The 26,671-nt window shown below is 47.3% G+C and overlaps 2 protein-coding genes and 1 long non-coding RNA gene across 3 annotated transcripts; 2 read left to right on the top strand and 1 right to left on the bottom strand.

Annotated features, from left to right (window-relative positions):
* The first annotated feature begins 9,783 nt into the window (after nucleotides 1-9,783).
* LOC125511227 (nucleobase-ascorbate transporter 6-like) lies at nucleotides 9,784-13,805 on the top strand. The gene is made up of 13 exons (XM_048676551.1): nucleotides 9,784-10,074; nucleotides 10,190-10,287; nucleotides 10,382-10,659; nucleotides 10,776-10,851; nucleotides 10,961-11,020; nucleotides 11,125-11,309; nucleotides 11,425-11,521; nucleotides 11,626-11,712; nucleotides 11,820-11,878; nucleotides 11,977-12,068; nucleotides 12,495-12,572; nucleotides 12,666-12,826; nucleotides 13,353-13,805. The coding sequence occupies exons 1-13, from the start codon at nucleotides 9,975-9,977 to the stop codon at nucleotides 13,569-13,571; spliced, it is 1,590 nt and encodes a 529-aa protein (XP_048532508.1). The 5' UTR covers nucleotides 9,784-9,974; the 3' UTR covers nucleotides 13,572-13,805.
* Nucleotides 13,806-16,127: 2,322 nt separating this feature from the next.
* Nucleotides 16,128-25,543, top strand: LOC125511226. The gene is made up of 4 exons (XR_007284933.1): nucleotides 16,128-17,126; nucleotides 17,224-17,395; nucleotides 24,666-24,820; nucleotides 24,915-25,543. It is a non-coding gene; the product is annotated as an uncharacterized LOC125511226 (long non-coding RNA).
* On the bottom strand, nucleotides 17,419-26,445 carry LOC125511225 (DNA-directed RNA polymerase II subunit RPB1-like). Its single transcript, XM_048676550.1, has 14 exons — nucleotides 26,252-26,445; nucleotides 24,941-25,216; nucleotides 24,030-24,326; nucleotides 23,782-23,940; nucleotides 23,512-23,673; nucleotides 23,201-23,421; nucleotides 22,821-22,962; nucleotides 22,392-22,727; nucleotides 22,002-22,297; nucleotides 21,655-21,913; nucleotides 18,363-21,568; nucleotides 18,216-18,287; nucleotides 18,042-18,101; nucleotides 17,419-17,949 (listed from the first exon to the last, which is right to left on the bottom strand). Exons 1-14 carry the CDS (start codon nucleotides 26,333-26,335, stop codon nucleotides 17,877-17,879), a joined length of 5,643 nt encoding a protein of 1,880 aa, XP_048532507.1. The 5' UTR covers nucleotides 26,336-26,445; the 3' UTR covers nucleotides 17,419-17,876.
* Between the last annotated feature and the right edge of the window lie 226 nt (nucleotides 26,446-26,671).

Genomic DNA, 26,671 nt, shown 5'->3' with positions numbered 1-26,671 from the left:
TGAAGACCTAGGGCATTTTAGGAAGCCCATCGTTGGAATATACAAGCCAAGTTCTATAATGAAAAATTCCCACTAGTATATGAAAGTGACATCATAGGAGACTCTCTATCATCACTAATAGAAAACAGGGCTTTGGTCCAGGCCGGGTAAGCCCATTAATCCCGGTTCACTCACGAACCGGGACCCATGGGGGCATAGGTCCCTGTTCGTGAGGCCACGGGGCCGGTCGGGCCTCGTGGGGCATTGGTCCTGGTTCGTCTAGCCCCTTTGGTCCCGGTTCGCACGAACCAGGACCAATGGTCCTTGCTCCTGGCCCACAACCACTGGTCCCGGTTCGTGGCTGGAACCGGGACCAAATGGGGTTCTTTAGTCTAGGTTCCAGCCACAAACCAGGACCAATGAGATGCCTATATATACCCCCTCGCCCACAAGTAGAGCAGTGGAGTGCTCTGTTTTTTTTGGCCGGCATTGCGTGGGAGAGCTTTGTGGTGCTCTAGCTCACCTCCTATGCACATGAGGTGTTCGATGAAATGCCCGAGCCACACTTAAGCTTTCTCCTCTCGAAGCTCCTTGTCCAAGCCCCATTTTCCTCAAGAATTGTCTAGGTTCGGCGGTCCGTCCTGTCCTATCCCCGTCCTCACCGCCGTCAATCTCCCGCGCCGATCTCATCGCCAGTACCACCGTGGTGAGCCTCTTGATCTTATCTTCTTTATAAATGAAAGAAGTTCTTACTTGCATGATTTGGATAGATACTTGTGTAATTTTCTTACTTTTATTATTGTTTGTTATTATATAGTGCGATGGTTTTGGTATCCGCCTCCGTCGGCCCTCATCCTGTCTATGATTCGGATGTGGTATATATTATCTTTATAACTATTTTGGTTCATTTAGTGTTTATGACAATTATGCCGACCAACGTGACATAGATATTTTTTTATCTCGGAGGTACGTGAACTGGAAATTCCAACCGACCCTATTGTTGAGAGATTAAATTTAGTTGAAGAAGAAAACAATTACTTGAAGGAAAAATTGAAAAGAATTGAGGAGGATAGGATGATATTGGAGTTGCATGTTGCGGATGTCGTCGATGATCACAAGATCAAGATGGATGCAATGCGCTTGAAGATTAGAAAGATTAGAAAATATGCCATTCATACTGAGGCTTGGTATCATTATGTCATTGGATCAATTATTACCTTAATTGCGATTATGATCGCATTTGTTGTTGCATTGAAATGTTTTACATAGTTTCAATGTATGGTTTAATTAGATGCTCTGGAGAGCTATATGTTGTTCAATGAGAACTATGTATGTACTTTGGTTTTAGTGTGATAATGAACTTCTATTAATTTGGTCACTTATCTATTCATGATGTTCTGTAATGGTTTTTGACACACTTAATTATATATAATGCATGCAGATGAACCGGGAATGGATGTCCGGTAATAGACACACCTCCGAGTACATTGAGGGCATGCATAATTTTCACACAGTGGTTGAGGCAAACAAGCAGAATGGTTTTATGTGTTGTCCATGCCCTATATGTGGGAATACGAGGTCTTACTTTGACTCGAAAACCCTTCACACCCACCTGCTTTATAAGGGTTTCATGCCACACTATAATGTTTGGACCAAGCACGGAGAAAGAGGGGTTATGATGGAAGACAACGAATAAGAAGAGGATGATGACAACTATGTGCCCCCTGAATACGGTGATGCTGCAACGGGGGAAGCTGAAGATCAAGAGGAACTAGACGATGTGCCCGATGATGATCTTCGCCGGGTCATTGTTGATGCAAAGAGATAGTGCGAAAGTGAAAATGAGAAGTTGATGTTCGATCGCATGTTAGAGGATCACAAAAAAGGGTTGTACCCCAATTGCGAAGATGGCAACACAAAGCTCGGTACCACACTAGAATTGCTGCAGTGGAAGGCAGATAATGGTGTACCTGACAAAGGATTTGAGAAGCTACTGAAAATATTGAAGAAGAAGCTTCCAAAGGATAACGAATTGCCTGACAGTACATACACAACAAAGAAGGTTGTATGCCCTCTAGGATTGGAGGTGCAGAAGATACATGCATGCCCTAATGACTGCATCCTCTACCGTGGTGCGTACGAGGATTTCAACACATGCCCAGTATGCGGTGCATTGCGGTATAAGATCAGACGAGATGACTCTGGTGATGTTGACGGTGAGTGCCCCAGGAAGAGGGTTCCTACCAAGGTTGAAACGTCTGTTTAGAAACAAAGAGCATGCCAAGTTGATGCGACGACACAGAGAGGACCATAAGAAAGAAGGAAAGTTGAGAGCACCCGCTGACGGGTCACAGTGGAGAAAAATCGAGAGAAAGTACTCGGAGGACTTTGCAGGTGACGCGAGGAACATATGGTTTGGTTTAAACGTGGATGGCATTAATCCTTTTGGGGAGCAGAGTAGCAACCACATCACCTGGCCTTTCGGGTGAAACCGACGTTGTGGAGGCTTTTACTCCAAGTTTCGATCCCAAGGCTCAACATATAAATAGAGGGGTAGGGCTAGCACCCAAGAGACATCAAGAAACATCAAGCCGTGTGCCGGCAACCCCGTCCCCTCTAGTTTATCCTCCATCATAGTTTTCGTAGCGCTTAGGCGAAGCCCTGCGAAGATTGTTCTTCACCAACATCGTCACCATGCTGTCGTGCTGCCGGAACTCATCTACTACTTCGCCCCTCTTGCTGGATCGAGAAGGCGAGGACGTCATGAAGTTGAACGTGTGCTGAATGCGGAGGTGCCGTACGTTCGGTACTTGATCGGGACGGGTCGTGAAGGTGTACGACTACATCAACCGCGTTGATAAACGCTTCCGCTTACGGTCTACGAGGGTACGTAGACAACACTCTCCCCTCTCGTTGCTATGCATCACCATGATCCTGCGTGTGCATAGGATTTTTTTAAATTACTACGTTCCCCAACATGGGGTCCCTTTCCTTTGTCCCTTCTTCCCCTTCCTCCCCTCTCCTAGTTGGACTAGGAAAGGGGGGAAACCTACTCCTAGTAGGAGTAGGAATCCCCCCTTTGGGGGCGCACCATGAGGCAGGCCAGCCCCCTCCTCCCCTCCTTTATATACGAGGGAGGGGGCCACCCCATAGACACACAAGTTGATTGTTTAGCTGTGTGCGGTGCCCCCCTCCACATATTTCCACCTCAGTCATATCGTTGTAGAGCTTAGGCGAAGCCCTGCGTCGGTAACTTCATCATCACCGTCAACGCGTCGTCGTGCTGACGAAACTCTCCCTTGACCTCAGCTGGATCTAGAAGTTCGAGGGACGTCACCGAGCTGAACGTGTGTAGATCATGGAGGTGTTGTGCATTCGGTACTTGATCGGTTGGATCGCGAAGACGTTCGACTACATCAACCATGTTACTTAACGCTTCCGCTTTCGGTGTACGAGGGTACGTGGACACACTCTCCCCGCTCGTTGCTATGCATCTCCTAGATAGATCTTGCGTGATCGTAGGATTTTTTTTGAAATATTGCGTTCCCCAACAAGGTCTTCGACACCCCGGAGGGCTAGAGAAGAGCTACCTAGATAGTTGCCATGCTCATCACGACAGACCGTCGCTGCTATTACCTCCCTCCTTTGGTGCGTGGGCAGGGGGTAGAGGGGCGCACCAGCTCCTTGTGGGCTGGTGTGCTCTTCCCCTTTTGGCCCATAAGGCCCAATAACCTACCGGGGTTGTCCGGAACCTTCCGTTGACCCGATAAGTACCTGGTACCACCCGAAACACTTTAGGTGTCCAAATACGATTGTCATATATATCAATCTTTATCTTTCGACCATTTTGAGACTCCTCGTCATGTCCGTGATCTCATCCGGGACTCCGAACAACATTCGGTCATCAAATCATATAACTCATATAATACTACATCGTCAACGAATGTTAAGCGTGCGGACCCTACGGGTTCAAGAACTATGTAGACATAATCGAGACACCTTTCCGGTCAATAACCAATAGCGGAACCTGTATGCCCATATTGGCTCCTACATATTCTACGAAGATCTTTATCGGTCGAACCTTATGACAATATACGTAATTCCCTTTGTCCATCGATATGTTACTTGCCCGAGATTTGATCATCGGTATCTTCATACCTAGTTCAATCTCGTTACCGGCAAGTCTCTTTACTCATTCCGTAATACATCATCCTGTAACTAACTCATTAGTCACTTTGCTTGCAAGTCTTCTTATGATGTGTATTATCTAGAGGGCCTAGAGATACCTCTCCGATACTCGGAGTGAAAAATCCTAATCTCGATCTATGCAAACTCAATAAACACCTTCGGAGATACCTGTAGAGCATCTTTATGATCACCTAGTTACGTTGTGACGTTTGATAGCACACAAGGTATTCCTCCGGTATCCGGGAGTTGCATAATCTCATAGTCGAAGGAATATGTATTTGACATGAAGAGAGCGGTAGCAATAAACTAAACGATCATTATGCTAAGCTAACAGATGGGTCTTGTCCATCACATCATTCTCCTAATGATGTGATCCCGTTATCAAATGACAACACATGTCTATGGTTAGGAAACCTTAACCATCTTGATCAACGAGCTAGTCTAGTAGAGGCTCACTAGGGACACGATATTTCTTTTATGTATTCACACATGTATTTAAGTTTCCGATCAATACAATTCTAGCATAAATAATAAACCTTTATTATGAATAAGGAAATATAAAGTAACAACTTTATTATTGCCCCTAGGGCATATTTTCTTCAGGTACTAAATGTCCGGACTGTTCGGTACCCAACCAAACCAACCCATATCTAAGAGCTCCTATTCCCCGACCAATGCAAGGGAAAGTGGGGAAAATGCGCACTTCCTCGTACGCTCTCGGCCGGCTTTTTTGGGCGGGGCGCCCCAATTTTCAATTTTTTTCCTTTTATATTTTCTTTGCTTTTAAAAAAGCATTTGGGATTTCAATAAAAGATTAAGTTTTATTTATTTCCCAAAAAATCTAAATATTAATGAAGTTTAAAAATCTTTAGTGTTTCAAAAATATTTGTCAATTTGAAAAATGTTCTGTATATAAAAAATATTCATGAATTTGAAAATTGTTACTGCATTTCAAAAGATGTCACGAATTTGAAATCGTTCCCAGATTTCAAAATGTTCATGAATTTGAAATTTTTTGAAGTATTTTAATAAATGTTCATGAATTAGAAAATTGTTCCTATATTTCAAAAAATGTTATTGAATTTCAACATTATTCCTGTATTTCAAAAAAAATGTTCACTATTTTGAAAATTGTTACTGTATTTCAAAAAAAATTATGGACATAAAAAATGTTCGTAATATGAAAATTATTCTGACATTTTGTAATGTTGATGAATTTTAAAATAGTTCTCATATTTCAAAAAACTTTCCCTATTTAAAAAATAAAATTTGGAATATGTTGAATTTTAATATTATGCCTGAAATTTCAAAAAGGTTTATTGATTTCAAAAGAAATCCAAAATTTTATAAAGTGTTCACGAAATTAGTGCCCCCACATCTGGGGTGGATATGGGGCGGACTGGACATGCCCGAACGCCGCCACCACGCCGAATTGGCCCATGCTAGCCCGTGAGGATCTAATACCGTCCCCACAAAAACCCTCTTGGACCAAACCCTAGTCGCACTCTCTCACTCTCCGCTCGGCTCCACTGCTCCACCCCGCCATCGTCTAATAGCGTCACGATGAGCGACGACGTCGATGCCCTTCCAGCCACCGACGTCTATGCGGGGGAGTACAACGGCCTCTCCGTCGATCGTAAGCAAGGAAATGGTGAGGTCCGGTGCGCCTCGCCGTTTACTTAGATAGTCTTGCTGGCGTTTCAATTAATCTATGTATCTAGGTGGATGAACTTGCTCTTTTGGGTCCGATTGTACATAACTTTAATCCCCAATCTATGTAGTATTGAATACGATATGTTTCTATGTTGCTGTTTTGACTTACGTAGCGTTCATTATGTGTGCATGGTATGTACGGATTTGAGGTGCCGGACATGAGGGCGACGACACGAGGAACTTTATAGGGGGGGGGGGGGGGGGGGGGGTTGTCAAATTTGACCAGTTGGGCTGTAGACGCTCTAACATGCGTGCATATGGCACGCAAATGCGAATAAAGTCTACAAGGCAAATGCGAATAAAGTCTACAAGCAACAATACAAATTGCACTACCAGGTAAAGCTATGTTGCACGTCCAAGTGAAAAATTGAACTTCATATTCTAAAGGAGTTTAAGCATGCAGCAACGGACACTTTTGTTGCTCTCGTCCCGCAAAGCACACCACGCCGAATAGCATAACAAAGTTGAAACAATCCTACCAAACAGTACATGTATTTTCTAGTACTAGATTATTTAAACGAAAGGCGCTTGCTTGCACATGATGCCTCCACCTTTCGTTCGTTCGGTCTGTTGCTCACCGGAGACGTTAGGGGAAGATTTGTTAGAATATATGCATCCGTGGCGTCGATGCATGCCCTGCGGATCGTACGTGCTCACTCCAGTGATCCATGGCCAATCCTGAAAAGGGAGTATATAAAATTATTATGAGGGGGGTAGAACAAGAGAGACAGGGGTTTGGTGTTTGCAGGTGCCAACGTCTTTATTCCCCTGCCACTCCACCAAGAATGCACCATACACATGCCATGATGGATGATGGAGATTTGGTCTCGTATGTGCGTCCAAGCCGAATCACCACAAAACTAATAACCAGGTTTAAGAAATCACAACTCGGATTGTTATTATATGATGATGAAGCTGGAGCTGAAGACTGTGTGTGGGTGATGTGTCGGCGCGCCCGACGATTCTTTGCGGCGAAAGTGCATCCATCCATCCTAGAGAGACGCCGCTCAGCTGATTGAATAAAGTGCGGAGAGAGTGAGAGAGAGAACGAGGAGGGAGGTCCCCTATATCCTTTGCTTGTGGCGTGCGTGCGTGTACCTTTCTTTGTGGTTAAGTTAATCAAAAGCCCATGTGGGGGAGGGGATCATTTCGATTGATGGGGTCCAAGTCGCCGTGTGGGTCCCCCGCTGACTCATACGTACTCTACTAATTAACGGGCTGTTTGGATTGTGGCTAAGGGGCGGTTTGGTTCGTGACTAAGTTCGCCAAAGGTTGTCATAATTAAGATTAGGCAAGTTTGACTAAATTAGATGTGTGTTTGGTTCAAACCACACATTATGCAAGACACACTAGGGTCTCGCATCACATACACTTAAAAAGTATGGTACGATTTTCTTAGGCCCTGTTTGGTTCATAAGTTCTAGGACTTTTTTAGTCCTAACTTATAAGTCCCAAGTCCCTAAAAAATCCCTACCTGTTTGGTTCCTGAGACTTGTAAGTCTCTATAAGACCATATTACAACTATAAGTCCCCCCCTGTTTGGTTTAGATGAGACTTATAAGAACTTTTTTAAATCCCTAAACCAATAAGTCTCTGAAAACAAACCCTCTTTTAGACTTGCCAACTTGTGGCTCTCATTTTAAAAACTAACCTTAGATAAATATGACAACATTATATAATAAAGTATGGCATTGCTAAACCTAAAACCAAACAGCCCCAACCGTCCTCGCTTTTTGCCACAAAGACTATTTGTAACATATCTTTGTGGCGCTATCATGATGGAATGACCAATCACTTGCATGCTTGGAGTAGTAAATTGACAGGAATTTACATGAGCCGGCTGGCCAGTAGAGCGCGTGGTCGGTTAGAACAACTCCAAACGGGCAATCCATTTCGTCCGCCTACGTTCGTTTAATCGGCGCGCATAAAAGTAATGGCCCAACACGTTGATCTAAATCCAAATTACATCCATTTCACGCCCGTGCCGATGTATTTGTGGCTTAAATTTACGTTTCAAATGTGTCGGCGCAGACGCGAAACGGACGTCACGTGCGCTTTCTCGGCATCCGTCGCGTCCCCATCTGACGGTCGTCCAACTACTCGCTGCCCACGCCGTCAGTTTAATTTATGATCACGGGCCCACGCGTCAGCGACGACAGGCGTCCTTTTGGATGGGAGTACTGCGCGAGTGGGTGTTCGCGCCACCGGTTTGGATGAGGGCGACGCCGGCGCAGGAGACGACCTACCTCAAGATGTGGCGCCAGCGACGGCTGGTCGAGGAGCGCCGTCGCGGCGAGTACGAGGAGATGCTTGAGCGCGACCTCGAGGAGGAGCAGCGCCAGGCCGCGGCTGCATAGGTGGCCACACAGCCCCCCGCGCCGGCACTGCCCGCGGCCTACATCGCCGTCGCCTGGAACACGACGTTCCCCTGGGCCGGCCCTGCACCGATGCTCATCGACCTCACCGACCCCGAGAAGGAGGAGGACGACGACGATGCCTAGAGCTGCGCGCCGCCTCATAGTTTAGGTTGTTTTTTATTTTTCTTAAATGCTAATGCGGACGCATGGAGTCTCATCAGCCTTCGTGACCGGCTATAATGTTTAATTAATGTTTCTTTTAAATATGCATGCGTTTTTCCTAGCGCCGTTAAAATGGATCGGGCCAGTGTTGGGCGCCACGCTCTGACCCAAACGTGAAAGCGAACGTTCATGTCTGCCTAACTGATCTAAACAAACAAAAAAATAGACAAAATCATTGTCTATTTGGGTCGGCCCGTTGAAGTTGCTCTTACGGTTAGTTTACTTCACTCCGGCTTCTTGCCCTTGAGGCTGGTAGTGGTAGCGAGTAACAAAGGTGCGTGCCTCCCTCATGAGTAGAGCAGGCATGATTGTGTCTGAAAAGAGCGAGGCCGCCGCGCCGTCCGCGACAGAAGAGACCGCCGGCCCATGCACAAACGGACACGAAATGGCTTCACAAACATGTGCGGCGTGGCGCGTCTGGGCACGGCCACGCAGAATCGTGGAGCAATCAATTCCCATGACCCCAGCGTCCCTGCGTCGAGCAGCCAGCAATTAATTTTCACACGGATTTTACTGTTTCTTTTTTCTCTCTTTCTCTCAAAAAAAAAGAAAAACGGCCGTGAGCACGCACGGACACGGACACGGGCACGGGGTTACGTTTTGGAACACGGACGCGGAATGGTGCGTGTGTTCGGTCGTCCACCCTCGTCGAGTGAGTAGTAAGTGTCACGTACGGCTTCACCAACCGGCAGGCCAGCACTGCGCAGCACAGGAACCTCGCGCGCGCGCGTGAAGTAAAGGCGGCGGTGAGTCGACCTGAGCGAGCGGTCGCCGCCGTCGTCGGTGGCTCCGCGTCGCCGTGCATGTGCGAGGCAGATGAAAAAGATGCCTTTTCTCCTTTTCCCTTTCACCGCCGCACCGGCGGCTGGTCCGTCCGACGTGTGCCTGTGGCGCTGTCGAGTCGGCGCGGAGTCACCCGGGCGTTGGCTTTTCTTTTGCCTGCCGGTGCGCGGAGCCAAGAGCCAAGGTTTCATTTCACACTTGCACCTGCACGGAGGCGCCGGACCATTCCACGGGTAGGTAAACAGTTAAGTAACAAGGCCAGGCCCCCTTTGGGGAGGAAGGAAGGACGGGTCGCAATGAATGAATTCCACGTTCCAGCCTCCCAGACCGGGCGAGCCAGTAAATTTCATTTCCCATCTCGTCCACCACTGCACATGCCACTGTACTACTCCTACTAAAAAAATGTTGCTCCTGCGCCGTGGACTGGGGCTGGGGCTGGGTGGGCGACCGTTGCTCCGCGTGCGTGCGTGGCAGACTGCCGCGCGTGCTCCTCCCCACTCCCGTCGGCCTCCGCTCTACAAATCACCACCCTTCCCCATCTCGAGGACGCCACTCCCCTCCCATCCCTCTCACCTCACCTGAGTCCAGTCGCTTTCCGCTCCACTTCGCTTGCCCCGCACACCTGCTCTGCTCTCGCTGCCGCGCCACCCTCCCCACTCCCCAAGTCCCGAGGAACCAAGGAAGGAGGCGACCCACCCACACCCCCACACCCACGCACGAGCCAACGCAGCCATGGCCGCGCCGCCGCCCAAGCAGGAGGAGCTGCAGCCGCACGCCGTCCGGGACCAGCTGCCGGCCGTCTCCTACTGCCTCACCAGCCCGCCCCCATGGCGTGAGCACCCGCATTCCTCGCTCGCCGCCCGTTGCTTCATTTCGAATTTTTTTTACTCCGCCCGGATCTCCCGCAACCAACTGACCTCAACTGAACCTCTGCCGTTGCGTTGCAGCGGAGGCCATCCTGCTGGGCTTCCAGCACTACGTCGTCATGCTCGGCACCACCGTCATCATCCCCACCGCGCTCGTCCCGCAGATGGGCGGCGGCAACGTACGCCCCTCCTCCCCTTCCCCTCTCCCCCTCTCCTCTCCTCTCCTCTGCTCGCCCGGCCTCACGGTGCCTGAACCGAATCCGCCCGATGCAGGAGGAGAAGGCGCGGGTGGTGCAGACGCTGCTCTTCGTCGCCGGGATCAACACGCTGCTGCAGAGCTTCCTCGGCACGCGCCTCCCCGCCGTCATCGGGGGCTCCTACACCTTCGTCGCGCCCACCATCTCCATCGTCCTCGCCGCCCGCTACAGCGGCATCGCCGACCCGCACGAGAAGTTCCTCCGCACCATGCGCGGCACGCAGGGCGCGCTCATCGTCGCCTCCACGCTCCAGATCATCATGGGCTTCAGCGGCCTCTGGCGCATTGTCGTCAGGTTCGCCCCCCTTCCTCTCCCCGGTTCCCCCGCAGGAGGGGGTTCAGGTTCCAGGTGTTTGGCTCCATCAGTGTACCGATTTGTGTTGACCCCTGTGCTTTCTGGTGATGCCGCAGGCTGCTGAGCCCGCTGTCGGCGGCGCCCCTCGTCGCGCTCGTCGGGTTCGGCCTCTACGAGCTTGGATTCCCAAGTGTAAGCCTTCTGTTTGTGCACACACAAATCTGCACTTCTGAATTATGTCTGTGTGTAGTTGACAGCAGTGGGGATAACAATAACATAACAGTATGAATCTGCTGTGTAGGTTGCGAAATGCATCGAGATCGGTCTTCCAGAGATCATACTGCTGGTGGCTCTTTCCCAGGTAGTACATGCATCATCAGGACAGGATGGCCAAGCTGCTGTGCTGTGTGATTTCTTACTAACAATATCTGAAGCCTTATGATTGTTATGCAATTTTTTCTGCAGTACGTACCTCATCTGGTGCCTTTGCTGGGGACTGCATTCGAGCGGTTCGCCGTCATAATGTCGGTGGCCATCGTGTGGCTTTACGCCTTCTTCCTCACCGTCGGTGGGGCGTACAAGAATGCTGCTCCAAAAACCCAATTCCACTGCCGCACTGATCGATCTGGCCTAGTTGGGGGTGCTCCCTGGTAAAAATTTAAGACCGTTACAGGATAACCGTATTCATACATATTATGAATGTTTTCTGCAATTTACAGTGGAGGAATTCAGCTACTGATCAGATCATTGCCTTACAATTTGCAGGATAACTGTGCCATACCCATTCCAGTGGGGAGCACCGACTTTTGATGCTGGTGAATGCTTTGCCATGATGGCAGCTGCTTTTGTTGCTCTTGTGGAGGTATTGTGGACAACTAACTGATGATGCTTACATAGATACACATCATTTCCACATCGGAAGGCATCGAGCATTGAGTGAATAACACTCCCTGTTTTGCAATGCAGTCTACTGGTGCTTTCATTGCGGTTTCACGGTACGCCAGTGCAACGCCATGCCCTCCTTCTGTTATGAGTCGCGGCATCGGTTGGCAGGTAACAAACATCTGAATCCCTCCATTGCTCTGCATTTAGTATTATCTGAATACTGAAGGGACTTGTAAGCATCTTCTTACCTTCATTTGTTTTGTGTGCTTATGTAGGGGGTTGGCATTTTGCTGGCCGGCTTATTTGGAACGGCTAATGGGTGCTCTGTATCTGTGTAAGTGGATTGCAGATGATTGGCTCTTGCAGTGCTTATATACTTTATTCATAGTGTGATCTGAATACTGAAGATGTTTTTACACTGTTCTGGAACAGGGAAAATGCTGGGCTGCTAGGTTTGACACGTGTTGGCAGCCGGCGTGTGGTGCAGATTTCCGCTGGGTTTATGCTATTCTTCTCTATTCTCGGTAAGCCTCATGCTTTGATGTAATTCGTGTTCAACATACTCTTGTGTTAACTGAATATCTATCAAGTTTCAAAGATCTATGGTCTGAGGCTCTTCAAGCATTATCTGTATTCTTCCAGGAAAAGTTATTCGTTGTTGCAATACTGCATAAGCAGTGGAAGAGGAATACATTAATAGATAAAGCAGTTCATTTTATAAATAACCAGCTCAGGAGCAGTTAAGCCAAAAGCCTTGAAATCTGGTTTTATGATGACAAAAGAAATAACTGAAAGCAAAACTAGGTCCTGGTATCCTGTATAAATATATTGGTAGGAAAGTGTGGTCTCATGATTCCGTTTTGTTTTGCACCAGTTTTAAGCTCCTCCTGCACCTCACACAATAACCATGAAGTGTATCTGACGGCACTGCTTTTGTGCTGCATTTGCAGGGAAATTTGGAGCTGTTTTCGCATCAATTCCGGGCCCAATAATCGCAGCCATATACTGTCTTCTCTTTGCATATGTTGGTATGTATTTGAAGCTACTCGTAAATAATAGATCTTGCTTTATTCATGACGGTTGAATTGAATAAATTTGATATGTTGTTTCTGTGCAAACAGGTATGGCAGGGGTCGGGTTCCTTCAGTTTTGCAACCTCAACAGCTTCCGAACAAAATTCATCCTGGGATTCTCCTTGTTCATGGGTATATCGGTTCCACAGTATTTCAATGAGTACACCTCTGTTGCAGGCTTTGGCCCGGTACACACGCACGCAAGATGGGTAAGCTCCAGTGCAAACCAAGTGTTATTCAGTTATAATGGCTACCATCTGACACCTCGTGTAAAAAACCAATCAACATAATCATTTTCTCAGTGAAATGCGAACAATAGTGCGTAAACATTTGCTGCAGTAATCATGTGCTGCCATAATTGGCTCAGTTATAAGTTTATAACCACATAGCACTTGTAGATATGGTAATCTGACTGATATTCCAGACATGCTGTTATGTTCTGTACCATGATCTTGGTGGTGATACAGAATCTACAGGTTCTTTATACCTAGTGAGGTGATCAGTGATACACTCACTGATAGTACTTATTTGTTTTTGTGTTGTTTAACTCCTGTTCCTGAATATATCCTCCTTTCACATGCTGAATACTCCCTCCGTTCCAAAATATTTGTCTTTTTAGTGATTTCAAATGGCTACCACATACGGATGTATATAGACATATTTTAGAGTGTAGATTCACTCATTTTGCTCCGTATGTAGACTGACACCTGATGTTTCTCATTTCCTCACTGCCAGTTCAACGACATGATCAACGTGGTGTTCTCGTCGAAAGCGTTTGTCGGAGGCGCCACCGCCCTTCTCCTGGACAGCACCCTGCACAGGCACGACAGCACCGCCAGGAAGGACCGGGGCCACCATTTCTGGGACAGGTTCAGGTCTTTCAAGACAGACCCGAGAAGCGAGGAGTTCTACTCCCTGCCCTTCAACCTCAACAAGTTCTTCCCGTCCTTCTGATCGATGCTTCTAAAGAGAGAACGGAAACGACACACGATTGATTAGTCCTCGCCTCTAGGGAAGTAGCTTCTTGCGATGTGAATGCTGTTGTCCTCCCTGATGATTTTTTGTGCCTCTGAGTTCTGAATCCTGCAGATCTCGGTGTAAACTGTTATGAGAAAATAGAGAGGTGCCTCGATAGTTTCTGAATGTATATTGGGTCATCAATAAAATGAAAGATTCGTCGCTCGGTCCTGATCGATCTTTTAGCTGTGCATCTTGTTGAACCGCTGACGATGCTATCTGGAGTATCTACGTATTTAACACTGCACTATACTGAACGTTTAAACTTTGTCTCACCATTCTAAGCTGGTACCTTGGATGCAAAACATGGACGCTTGAGAGGAAGAGGATAGTATAACCCTGTCACCAAGTATCCTGTTTAGAGTATGCTAGTTGAAACATGGGCAAACAGATGTAGGCAGCGACCAAATGGTCGGCGTTCGCCATCAGCCAGCTTGTGTCCTTCCCGATCAAACTTTCAGTTGTGTGACACACTGAGCTGTACAACATTTGAACTCGTTGTAAGCTAATCCTGGGTGCAAGATGCTTGAAGCAAGCCGATTAATATAGGAAACTATGTAATTAAAAAACCATGTAAGGGTAATAATGCAAAAACTCCTCTGTATGTGCTTCTACAGTTATACCATCTACCAACAACAAAAACAACCAAGTTTTTCTGGTAGTTTCCGCATGTATGCGTGCAATTGCACTTTGTTTTATTGATTAATATAGTGTGTGCAGCTAAAAAAAAGCTTTTAGTCCCAAACAAGTTGGGATAGGCTAGAGCTGAAACCCATCAGTGGCAGGTTTTGAACAGGAATTAAAACATATTTTACATGCGAACTAGGTAAACTTTCTTAGGTAATCCTAGGTCCAATGGCAGAAGGCCAGTGGCGGCGCTAGGAATCCAATCATGTGTAATCAATTAAACCTTGTGCAGTCAGATGGATACATTTTATAAGATTTTTCACATGATTTTGCTTGTTTGTTATTTTTGCAAAAAGCTATGTAGTCACTTGACTACCCAGCTCAAGTGTGGCTTCGCCATTGGCTGAAGCTGGAAGCCTCAATGGCTATGTTGCCAAGAGGGCTCTTTTCCAGACTAACACTGAAATCACACTGGAATGCAAAGTTATGGCAGTCATGCTGGATGAAACATGGGCACCACAGGACAGTAGCATGATCATATGCAACTCAAATCAATCATAACAATTCAACAATGAACCCATAGGACAAAAATAATTTACTCGGACATAAAGAAGATGCAATAAATCATCATATAATAATTAATAGCATTCAACACCATGTTCAAGTAGGGGATTATAGCGAATTGCGGGAGAGTGGACCGCTTAATAGAGAGGAAGGAAGGTGATGGAGATGTCGGTGAAGACGGAGAAGTTATTGGAGATGATCGCCGTGATGATGGTTCCCCCTGCGGCACTTCGACGCCACCGGGAGAGAGGGGGAGAGAAGCCTCCCTCCTTCTTCTTGCACCTCCCCCTAGATGGGGAGATGTTTCCACTTCTGGTCCTTGGCCTCCATGGCGCCCGGAGGGGCTAGAGCCCCTCCCAGATTGGATCTCTCCTCCCCTGTTTCTCTCTATTTTGGAATTATTTCTGAAGAGATCCATAATCTTGATTATGCTGGAATTTTAACACAATTTTTTAATAAATTAGCTTTCTTACGACGAAAGAAGAGCCCCACCGACCTTCAAAACCCCCACGCGGGTGGGGCTTAGGTCATGCCGGGAGGCCGTGTGGAACCCCCGGGCACCGCCTTACGACGGTCCCTTTGTCCAAAAATCTGATATTTTTCATAAAAATCTCACAAAAAATTTCAGCCCGTTTCGGCTCAGTAAATTTTTGGCATATATTTTCAAAACAATAGAAAATAGGAACTGACCCTCAGCATTGGATTAATATATTAGTCCAGTATTATGCCAAAAACATAAAAAAGATGTAAATATAGCACTAATACTTTAAAAATTATAGATACATTGGTGATGTATCAAACTGTCGACACGAATCACAACGAGAGAAACCGCTCATGACGGCGTGCTGGCGGCCACGGGAGCATCAGGACGGTGCGACAACACTGTGTGGCTGGCTTTGGGATGGTGAAAACTAACCCGATAAGGTGTAGTGAGAGTATTTGGAATGGAGACAGGCAACACATTGAAGTATAAACATGCTTCATAAACAACAACACTGACCGGCGGGAAAACCGAAAGGTCAGAATTAAAGGATCAACACATATGGGTCAAATATAGCAACTTATCAGTGGAACTGTTGGTCTGTTTCAGCCGTCGGTATATGAATTTGAACATTTTGAGAACAAGACGTATGAAACTGCAGTACCCAGTGATCCATTACATCCAACTATGGGCCTCATATATGCAACTAAAAAAACTATGGGCCTTATGATTAACTGCAGTACCCAGTGATCCATCAATAAGCCCATTGAATTGTTACAGTAGACAGCCCACTTGTGTCATCACGCAGGCCGAATGGCAGAGTTGCCGGTGGACCCCTTCTTCCATCCTTGTCTAAAAAAAAACCATTCTTCCATCCCCACGGCCGGCCGCCCCCTCGCCGCCGGCTGCTGCCAGCGCAGTCCGGCGTCTCGCAGCGGTGGTCACCAGACTCCGGCCCCATCATCGCCTCCCTCCTCTGCCCGCCCGCCCCCACTCCACGCCTTCCCTTGCCGCCTGCCGCCCGCTCGACTCCCTCCTCTCCTCGCCGCGCCCTCCCACGCCCGCACTCTTCCTCTGTCCTCTCCCTCCCCGAATGCCACCGCTTTCCGCCCCCCTCCGTGCCAAGCAAGCCTCTTTCGTGCTCCGACTCTTCCCCCGCCCTGGCAGCCGGACTCCCTCGCCTCCCTCGCCTCCCTCGCCGCGTTCAACTCCCCCCTTGGCCGCGCTCGCCCGCGTCTGTCCGTGACCTCCCTGGCACGAGCCAGCTCTTTTCCTCCATGCGGGACGCCGCCGTCCGGCCCGGCGTCGTCACGCCCGGCATACTCGTCATGGGGCTCTGCCAAGCCGGCCGCGCTCAGGGCGCTCGACGGAATGCCCGGCCCAAACTCTGCCGTTCGCCCGGCTCGGATGTCGTCATTCATGCTGAACAAGGTCGTGGATGGGATGTGTGAGAGCGGGAGGACTCAGGCGGCCGTTGCGTTCACGGAGGAGGACTGCTGCTTGGCTGATGTTGCGGCCGACGGATCCTGCCGTGCGGGTAATGAGACTGCTGCTTGGCTTTCCAGGCGGCGGAGAGGATGGAGAAGGAGAGCTCTCCTCCACAATAGGAATGTGGTTTTGTTCCATGAGGTGGTGGATGAAGGGCACTCACCAGATGCAGTCATGTATTTTTCCATGATATAGGGATTCTTTAGCAGGAGGAATAGGTGCAAAGTAGGAGATTTCTCAACTGTGGATGAGTTATTGGGGAAGATGATGGATATTGCAAAGTTGGTAAAATGATGAGGCATTGATGATTTTCTGGTCCATGGATGAATCCGGTATTCAGCCCATCACTTTGATTGACTCTCTCTGCAAGAGTGGATATACTCGGTGCATGTGCATGATTTTAATTTTTCATCTTATGTTCTGATGCAGCAAATGCAGAGAGTAGCATACGATGGACGTAATTTTCTGTTGCATCGAAAAGCAAGTTAACTCGGCGTATGCAGTAGCAACTACCAACCATTCATACTGGAGCAAAGGTCCAAGTATAGATTGGACAAGAAGCAGGGTGATGCCCTTTTTTTCTGCCAACGCTGGAAGTGAGGTACCATTTCTGTCAGTTACTCTTTCCTGCAAGATAAACTTTTCACTCTCCCTTACCTGAACAACTGAGTTAGCAGCGACGAATGATTCATTGTCTTAGCAAGCTAGGCACCACAATTTGTCATTGCATTAACTTCGACGAAATAACAAGGCTAAGCTCCAACTGAAACATTTTTACTCTACACTGTAGGCCAAAAGCCCCACAACGGAAAACATTATTTTTTCTCTCCAAGAGAAACATAAGCATTACAATCCGATCCACAACACAACATCAAAGGCTTGCCTGTTCTGAACAGCCAAGGCATTATTTTTTCTCTCTAAGAGGCGTATTACATCGATTGTATATATACACTCTAGTGCTGCTTTTAGCAGCGCAGCCAAAATACAAAGGCTTGTTACAGAGACATACAAGCAAACACGAATAGGTTTCCTTGTGTGGTGGTTCTGCATCAGCCAGCAGCCATTTTCACAAGTCAGCGGCTTCAAGTAGCAGTCTCGTCATCCATGTCAGTAGTTTGCGGCCCGGTGGATGATGGGGAGTAGCTTGCGCTGGGGCTGCATGGCAAAAATTGCAAATGTCAGAACAGCAAATGGATGGTGTGTACTTTCATCACGGCTGGACAGATGAGATTGACTTGATGCATTACCTGTAGTTGGGGGAAGTTGGGCTGTAATCTGGGCTAGGTCCTCCAGAGGTAGTGTGCGGGCTGCAACACTCAGGCAATGCGTTAGGAAACCCATGTCTTGATTGTTACAATAACAGCCAGTGTTTTTTTAAGTTAAAAACAAGGATGCATGATGATCAACTGAAATGGACTCACCTTGTCGGGCTGTACGATGGGCTTGGTTGTGCATATGATGGTGAGGTGGGCGAGTAAGTCGGCGAGGCAGGGCTGGGGAAACAGAGATGTAAGCAGACCAAGCATCAACAGATGAATGAACAGATGCCAAAGCTATCAACAGAATACCTGTAGTTTGGAGGAGCTTGACTGTATGGGCTCATCATCTTTGGGCTGCTTGGAGAATAAGCATGTGAAGGACTGTACGAAGGTGACGTAGGGCTGTAGCTCGGTGACCTCGGGCAGTAGTTCGGTGAGGTAGGGCTGTAGCTCGGTGACGTCGGGCAGTAGTTCGGTGAAGTAGGGCTGTAGCTCGGTGACGTCGGGCAGTAGTTTGGTGAAGTAGGGCTGTAGCTCGGTGACGTCGGGCAGTAGTTCGGTGAAGTAGGGCTGTAGCTCGGTGACGTCGGGCAGTAGTTCGGTGAAGTAGGGCTGTAGCTCGGTGACGTCGGGCAGTAGTTCGGTGAAGTAGGGCTGTAGCTCGGTGACGTCGGGCAGTAGTTCGGTGAAGTAGGGCTGTAGCTCGGTGATGTCAGGCTGTAGTTCGGTGACGTAGGGCTGTAGTTCGGTGATGTCGGGCTGTAGCTCGGTGACGTCGGGCTGTAACCAGGCGACGTAGGGCTGTATGATGAGGGCAATGTAGGACTGTATGATGGTGATGTTGGGCTATAGAGTGGCGATGTTGGACTATAGGATGGTGACGTGGGGCTGTATGCAAGAGATGTCCGGCTATAAACTGGCGATGTTGGACTATAAACTGGCGATGTTGGGCTATATGAAAGGGATGTCGGGCTATAAACTGGGGATGTTGGACTATAAACTGTCGATGCCGAACTACAGATCGGCGATACCGGACTATAGATTGGCGATGTTGGCGAGTATGATAGACTGGTCGGACTGTAGGAAGGAGGGCCAGACGTATAGGATTGGCTGTAGTTTGATGGGACGGGAGAGAATGCCATGCCCCCAACATATGGCGAGAACTGAGCACCTGTAACGGGGGAAGCCCGGAAATTTGGACTCAGCACTGGCGACATCATTCCTCCATCATGGTACGGTGTCCCGGAGATGGATGAATGCGCTGATGCCATGCCATAGCCATAGTCCAGACCTTCAACATAGCTCGGGAGTTGAAGCTCAATGGCCTGCTTCAGCATCTCCTCATTCAGATACAATCCACAGCCTCCTGTACCAATAGGAGCGAGCTGGCCAAGCATAATGTTCTCGGTGACACCTCTCAGGTAATCAGACTCCGCATACACAGCAGCATCAAGCAAGATATCCACTGTTTCTTCAAAAGAACATCTCATGAGAGGTCCTGTGTCATTACGATTGATACCGTGCCTAGTAATAGCCATCAGGTGACCTCTGTATGTCATGGTATCGCAGAGAATGGCCAGATGCCTGTAGTTCACATAGGACCCATCAAAAGATATCACCACCCTCAGCTCATCCAAGAGAGACCTGCGGACAGCCTCGATCCCAAGAACCTCAATCACTTCGATCAGATGGTTACTCCTTGTCGTTGTAGCGTCAACATCCTCGTGGCACATCACTGCCAAGAGGTTTACACCTTCTGTATCAAGCATCCACTCTTCTTTTTGAGTGAAACCATCATTTTCATCAAATCTATTCACCTTCTTCTCTTTGATGAAGACCTTGTTAATATCTGCAATGCCTCCAAGGGCCATCTCAGTCAACATGTTACTCTCAACCTTCTTGAGGAAGACATCATCATCCTCATCCTGTTTTGGAGTTTCATCATCATTTTTAATGCGGATACGAAGAATGAGCTTATCCGCGTTATCATCATTGAATATGCATGACAAGTCATCATCAAATTCATGTCTGATCTTCTCTGCAATTTCAGCCATGCTCAACCTCTTATCTACCATCATCTCACGGTTCAGTTCGATACGCAGCAGCCAAGGAGACAGCTTATCCGGGTCAATATCCTCATCAGGCATTTCATAATATGACTTGACAAATTCCACATCCTCTTCAATGGTGGTTCCTAGAGGATCAGGATCATACCATATCTCGGTGGCATGGGTCACGCTACGTAGCGTAGTGTACTCCAAGGCACACTGGACATTCTTGGCCAATTCTTTCTTCTTGCTCACCTCAGGCTTTAGGAAAACAGACAACGACGGGGTCTTTATCTTCTTGGCGACGTTAATGATCTCCCTTAACCTGGGGACACCAAGGGTGACATTCTTGGCGCTAACACCAGCATAATGGAAAGTATTCAGCGTCATCTGAGTTGCTGGTTCTCCAATGGACTGTGCAGCTACGCATCCAATCATCTCACCAGGAGCTACCAAAGACTGGTGGAATCTCGATTCTATCTCACCGATGACCCATTCGAAAGATTCCCTTGTGAGCTTGTATTCTTTCAATATCCTCTTACTAGCAAATGTGCTACGGAGCAGGATATTGAAGAGCAGAGTAGCATTCTTCTGAGCCTCGATGCTCATGGCATCGTCTCCTGGGACAACCTTGAGTCTTTCTTGCAACTTATCCATTGCTTCCACAATTTCCATCGGGTGCATGTCAGAAGGTCTTCTCAAATCAATCTTGAAAGTCTTTTGAGCATTCCAGATAAGCCGCTTGAGGTTGACAGGCATAGGCCATGTAATGTCGCCAGTCGCGGCAATTTCAGTCCCAAGCTGTAATCTGTCAGCTTCTAATTTCTGAATCTCTGCCTCAAACACAATTCTGATATCACGAATGGTCTTCAAATCATCAGCTTGTTCAGGCGACATGTAAGTGGGCCTCCAGTTCTCATCATCCAGTTTGTAACGAAATACGTTGTCAAACTCGGCCTTTTTCATCCCCAGGGTGTCCAATTTCTGCGGTTCAATCCAAACAGCATCCATGCCATCTTCTCCATACAAGAACTGAATGACATCACCCAGGGAGTTCCTCACGGTACCATCATATTTCACCATGATGTCCTCCATGGCCTTCACGAGCCTCCGCTGAATATATCCAGTCTCAGAAGTTTTTACAGCAGTATCGATCAAACCTTCTCTACCACCCATAGCATGGAAGAAGAATTCCTCTGGTGTCAGGCCTCGAAGGTAAGAGTTCTGCACGAATCCACGGCTTTCGGGACCGTTGTCATTTTGCGAGAAGTGGGGCAATGTACGACCAGCAAATCCAAATGGGATCCTCTTGCCCTCAACATTCTGCTGTCCGACGCAAGCAGTCATCTGCGAAATATTAATGAAACTGCCTTTTGAGCCTGCAGTAACCATAGCTTTCAAATTGTTGCTCTCAGACAAACTCTTCTGAGCACTACTACCAGCATCATCACGAGCCTTGTTAAGAACCTAGCATGGAAAACGGATATGTCAAAACAGGTCTACCAAAGAAACTGACGATGAAATAACCAAACAATGTCATTCAGCAGTAGTACATGATTCACTCTATTTTCAAATGATTCCATCATTGTGCGTCCTGGCTCAGGTTCCAACTTCTTGTCACGCGCTTCCTTGATAAGCTCATTCACAGCCTTCTTAGCATCTGCAATTGTATCATTAATCTTACCCATAGTACCTGCATCTGCAATTGTATCCCCGATTCCAATACTGAAACCATTTTGCAGAAGCCAGTAGTTGACCAGCCACTGTGTATGACCCAAGAACTTGCGCGCAGCATCTGGCCCTACCTCTTCCCTGCAAACAGTTAAACCAAAATTATTATTTAGCAGTGGAGAACATCTGTACTAAAAAGAGAAACTGCAGTACGACTTTTATAACTTACCAAATAACATGAATAAGACTTCCCATTGATGTCCCAAGTGTTTTTTTGCAAAGTATACCAGACAGAAGCTCTCCCTTCTCTATCCGTACCATAGTATCGCTGGGAGTAATATATCCGCTTTCTTTTTCAGCATCAGCATCATGCCAGGCTGAAAATCTAATTAAATTGATTTGCTTGGGGATAATCAAGTTGAAAACTTGTTTGCCTGTCCAAATCGGCTTTGGTTTCAAAATGGCAGGGGTAGGGACCTTCCCATCAAAATCTTCCCACCACATTAAGATGTTCATAAATACATCCTGGAAGAAATTTCACAACATTAGTTATAAGCTACAAAACTACAGAGACAATACTACTACTGAAGGTGTTGTTTAAGGAGTATTGTTAGTTCACCTTTTCGATGAGAGTATCCCTTTTGGTAATTTTTCGACAGCCAAGAAGTGTGTCCTGGACAATACCCATAACAGGTTTATTCGCCTGAGGTGACACAATACACTTTGGCACCATCATCAACTCTAAAACCTCAGCTCTGGTTTCAAATGACTGGGGAACATGCATATTCATTTCATCCCCATCAAAATCTGCATTGTATGGTGATGTGACAGACAAGTTGAGGCGGAAAGTTGAGTAGGGCATGATTTTGATGCGATGCCCCATGATAGACATTTTGTGAAGACTGGGCTGCCGGTTGAAAAGAACAAAATCTCCATCAACAAGGTGCCTTTCCACCTGAGAAGTCAAGCACAAAATGGGTGAGCACTTTTTGTGATGTCACCATTAGTTAAAATAGTGGATGCTGCAACTGTGACTGTTAGTACTAACCTTGTAACCCAGCTCCAAATGCTGATCACTACTTTTCTTCAGATAGCGAAGATCCAGCCTCTGGCCATCTTCCCTGATAATGTACTTGGCACCTGTCTTACCTGGGGGAGGGTGAGGCCCATATTCTACCAGTTCTTTCAACCTGGTATAATCAGATCAGATTTAGACATGACTTATCAAATACTCCCTCCATTCACAAATGTAAGATGTTTTGGATATTTCAATATGGACTACATACGGACTGAAATGAGTGAACAAACACACTAAAACGTGTCTATACATCCGATTCACAAAAAAGTTAGAACATCTTATATTTGTGAACAGAGGGAGTATCAATGAAAGAACAGTGATTACATGTTAATGGCAAATAAATTACGTACCTCTCGATGTTATATGGAGTAACAGTTTCTGGGTATGTCAGATTCAAAGCAATACTCCATGGCACCCCCAATTCATCAATGTTGATATTCGGGTCTGGTGTGATGACGGTACGAGCTGAGAAATCAACGCGCTTCCCCATTAAGTTTCCTCTAACCCGGCCTTCTTTTGCTTTCAGCCTGCTGCAGATTGACTTGATAGGCCTTCCAGAACGCTGAGTGGCCTGAATATTTCGGCAGAAGATAATCAGGTCAACCACATAGCATTAGTGATTAATTAATGTGGAAAGTGCACTTGTAGACTGACTACTCACCCTTGGTTGCCCTGGAAGATCATTGTCGAAGTATGTTGCAATGTGAAACTGCAACAACTGAGCAAACTCTGTTATAATGTGGGCTGGGGCTCCATTTCTCTCTTGCCTCCTCAGATTCTCATTATGCCGAATTATCATCGCTAATTGATGAGTCAAATCGTCCTGTAGGAACCGGCAAGATAAACAAACAGTGAGTGAAAGGGTGCCATCTGCCATGTCAACCAACAAACCATTGGATTCGTAGTCATAATTTACTAGTACTGGGCTAACCTCACTTCTGGAGTAAGTGTCCATCATGACAGATGGTCTCACAGGCGGCGGAGGAATTGGAAGGACTTGCAGTATCATCCAATCAGGACGAGCATATTTAGGATCCAGGCCCAACAAAAGACAATCCTCATCACTTATGCGCTTGAGAACATTAAGAACCTGCCCCAAGAAATTTACCATGAGGTGGTTAGATGATTTTTTTATAACCTAGTATTTAATGGAGTAAATAAAGATAATAGTGTACATACCCTATTGGCAGAGAGAATTTGCTTTCGCTCCACTGGTTCAGGGAGTTGATCTTGATCGCCGTTCTTCTTGTTTGTTGCTTTAAACTCTGCAACCATCTTCATACCATCAACTGTGATCTTTGGCTGCTGAGCACCACAGCCACCTCTTTTCTTCACTGGCTCATCGGTGTCCTGACCCTCAAGATCATCCTCACCCGCAGAGCAAACCTTTTTGCTCTTGCAAGCCTCCTGTATTTTTCGTAATCTATTTTTTGGGTTCTTGATTTTCAGAGCCTGCTTGAACTTGTTATTACCCTTCTGCAAGAGATACCAGACTGGTCAATAACATGCCAAGATCAAGAGAGGCACTCAGGCACACAAGGATATATAGATGCCCACCCTATGACAGTGCTTAATTAGCAGCTAACATGCAAGAACAACCTTTTCAGAATTGGTTCAGATGAAACTGTAAAGTTGTTTGTAATTAATTATGCTCCATGGTACTTGATTATTTTACCAAAGACAACAACTGATGAAACATGCACTGCTAGGGGGGCACGTCATCAATGCATTCTTATTTTGTTCTACCAATAGCAGGCTCTATCAAAGAGACCGAAAATTCACAAAAATATTCTTGGCTTCGGATGTGAGTTCCAGGTCCATAACAGAGATGCAACAAGTCTATCTAAAGCAATTGCATCTACAGGTCCATCACACCAAACCGTCGGAAAGATTCTATAAAGTTCAAATTTACCATGCATGTTGAGTGAACAGGTGCAGAATTGGACAAACATAAATATAGCTAGTGAATGGTGAGAACTAAGATTATTATGATGTCAGTTTAGCTAGATGATGATATGCACCGACCAACAATTAACCTGGTAAACTTAAATACTTAATGCGCAGGTACATGTCTTAAAAGGAAAGGAGACCTCATCCTCATCCTCGTCGGCGAGGATCTTGGAGCAGTTGAAGCAGACGCAGCGCATGATGGAGAGCACGGTCTTGATGAAGCCGATGTGGAACATGGGCTTTGCGAGCTCGAGGTGGCCGAAGTGGCCCGGGCACTCGGCCATCCCGGCCATGCATGTCTCGCACTTGGTTCTGCGGTCAATGGTGCCCAGGCGAGGGTCGCTCAGACCACCAGGCTTGGGCTTCCCCTTCTCCATGGTCTCTGCATGCTCTATCACCGCCACCGACATTTGTCTCTGCAAACAAGCAAAGCAACACAGAATCTGTCAAATTCGATTCATCCTAAAATTTGTGATACCTACACATTACTGACCACCTGCCATCATTACAATGGTCAATGTTCATTTAAACCCAGCCATTAAATTGTTAAACCCTGCCAAATCCATCTTATTACACGTACTTCTGCAAGTAGCACCAGACGTGTGTACTTTTATTCAAACTTGTATTGATCATGGCCCAATCAAAGGGCTGGCATACTGTAGTAAAATCATGTGTATCAGCAGTTGTTATACCCAAAACTGTGCAAACTGCCAAGCTCAGAGTTATCCAAATAACTTACAGCAGTTAATAAGAGCATTTATTAGCATTTTGTTAGACGGGTCAAAACTTTTTTTGTGTCCCATATGTGATACAACTGCATGCCAAGTTCAACTTGACCAAATTTCGGACCCCACTTCAGTAGTGTTGATATTGACACACCGAGCACAACTTGTAACTCAAAACGAACCATGAATGTCACGAGTTAAAACCAAGTAGTAATTAATCCTGCTCGAGTTCAACTACTAGTTCCCTGTTCGAGTTAGCAAAACGCACACCGACTCAGCCAAACAGCAACCACAGGTACTGTTCCCTCTGTCAGAATTAACAACCACCCTTGGTAAGTTGGTTTTTCACTTTTTCGTAATTTTGAACTTGGGTAAGTTACAATGATTCTGCTTCATCTAACTCGGCCAGTTCGTTCGCAGCCCAACCAAACCGACACCACACATCAAATCCAACAACCAGTTCGTTCATACATCCATCCAGACTTCGACCGGAAACCAGTTCCCTCCCCAAACTGACACCGCAGATTTGAAGCTAACAACCAGCACCGGCGCCGTGCCCCCATGGCGGTTCGTTCGTTCATCTCAGATTTCGAGTTCGACCGGAAACTAGCCCAACCACACAAACCAGACCCGCTCGAGTTGCTACTTCCGACTCCACCCGAAAGCAGAGAGAGAAGAGGAACGAAACAGAGCAAAGCAAGGCGGCGGCGGGAGGCGGGGCATTACGATTTCGTCGGGGCTGAGGATGCCGAACTGCACCAGCTGCACCTTGGCCGCCTCCGCCGGCGAGTGCGCGAACCGCGCGTCCATCTCGCCCCTCGGATTTTCGACCGACCTCGCCGGAGGCGGAGGGGATCTCGATCTTATCCGGTCCCCTCCGCGAGAGAGGAGAGGAGGAGAGAGGGGGAGGGGAGGGGCGCGTCTGGGAAAAGAGGAGAGGGGAGCGTGGGCGGGGCTCGTTTTATAGGGGCAAGTGGAGGCGGTTCGGGGTAGGAAAGCCGGTGTGACGGCGAACCGCCTATGGTGGGGGTGCGTGCGGCGTTGGATGCGCGGTGGACGGCGGAGATGAGGGGTCTGGGGTGGGGTGGGCTCGCTTTCCGGTCGACGCGCAACGGCCGAGTGCCAGCTGTGCGGTGGTGGGCCAGT

The sequence above is a fragment of the Triticum urartu genome, chromosome 5 (genome assembly GCF_003073215.2).
Source record: "Triticum urartu cultivar G1812 chromosome 5, Tu2.1, whole genome shotgun sequence".
NCBI lineage: Eukaryota > Viridiplantae > Streptophyta > Magnoliopsida > Poales > Poaceae > Triticum > Triticum urartu.
The sequence above is the reverse complement of the archived record's forward strand: the minus strand, read 5'-3'. Positions and strand labels throughout refer to the sequence as shown.

What these genes read in the sequence shown, in the direction of transcription:
- LOC125511227 (XM_048676551.1), top strand. Translation starts at nt 9,975, where the DNA reads ATGGCCGCGCCGCCGCCCAAGCAGGAGGAGCTGCAGCCGCACGCCGTC. An exon ending in CTCTGGCGCATTGTCGTCAG is followed by an intron (nt 10,660 to 10,775) that starts GTTCGCCCCCCT and finishes GTGATGCCGCAG; the next exon opens with GCTGCTGAGCCCGCTGTCGG. An exon ending in TGCTGGTGGCTCTTTCCCAG is followed by an intron (nt 11,021 to 11,124) that starts GTAGTACATGCA and finishes TTTTTTCTGCAG; the next exon opens with TACGTACCTCATCTGGTGCC.
- LOC125511225 (XM_048676550.1), bottom strand. Translation starts at nt 26,335, where the DNA reads ATGGACGCGCGGTTCGCGCACTCGCCGGCGGAGGCGGCCAAGGTGCAG. An exon ending in CCGACGAGGATGAGGATGAG is followed by an intron (nt 24,327 to 24,940) that starts GTCTCCTTTCCT and finishes TATCTCTTGCAG; the next exon opens with AAGGGTAATAACAAGTTCAA. An exon ending in CAAGCTCCTCCAAACTACAG is followed by an intron (nt 18,288 to 18,362) that starts GTATTCTGTTGA and finishes CTGTTTCCCCAG; the next exon opens with CCCTGCCTCGCCGACTTACT.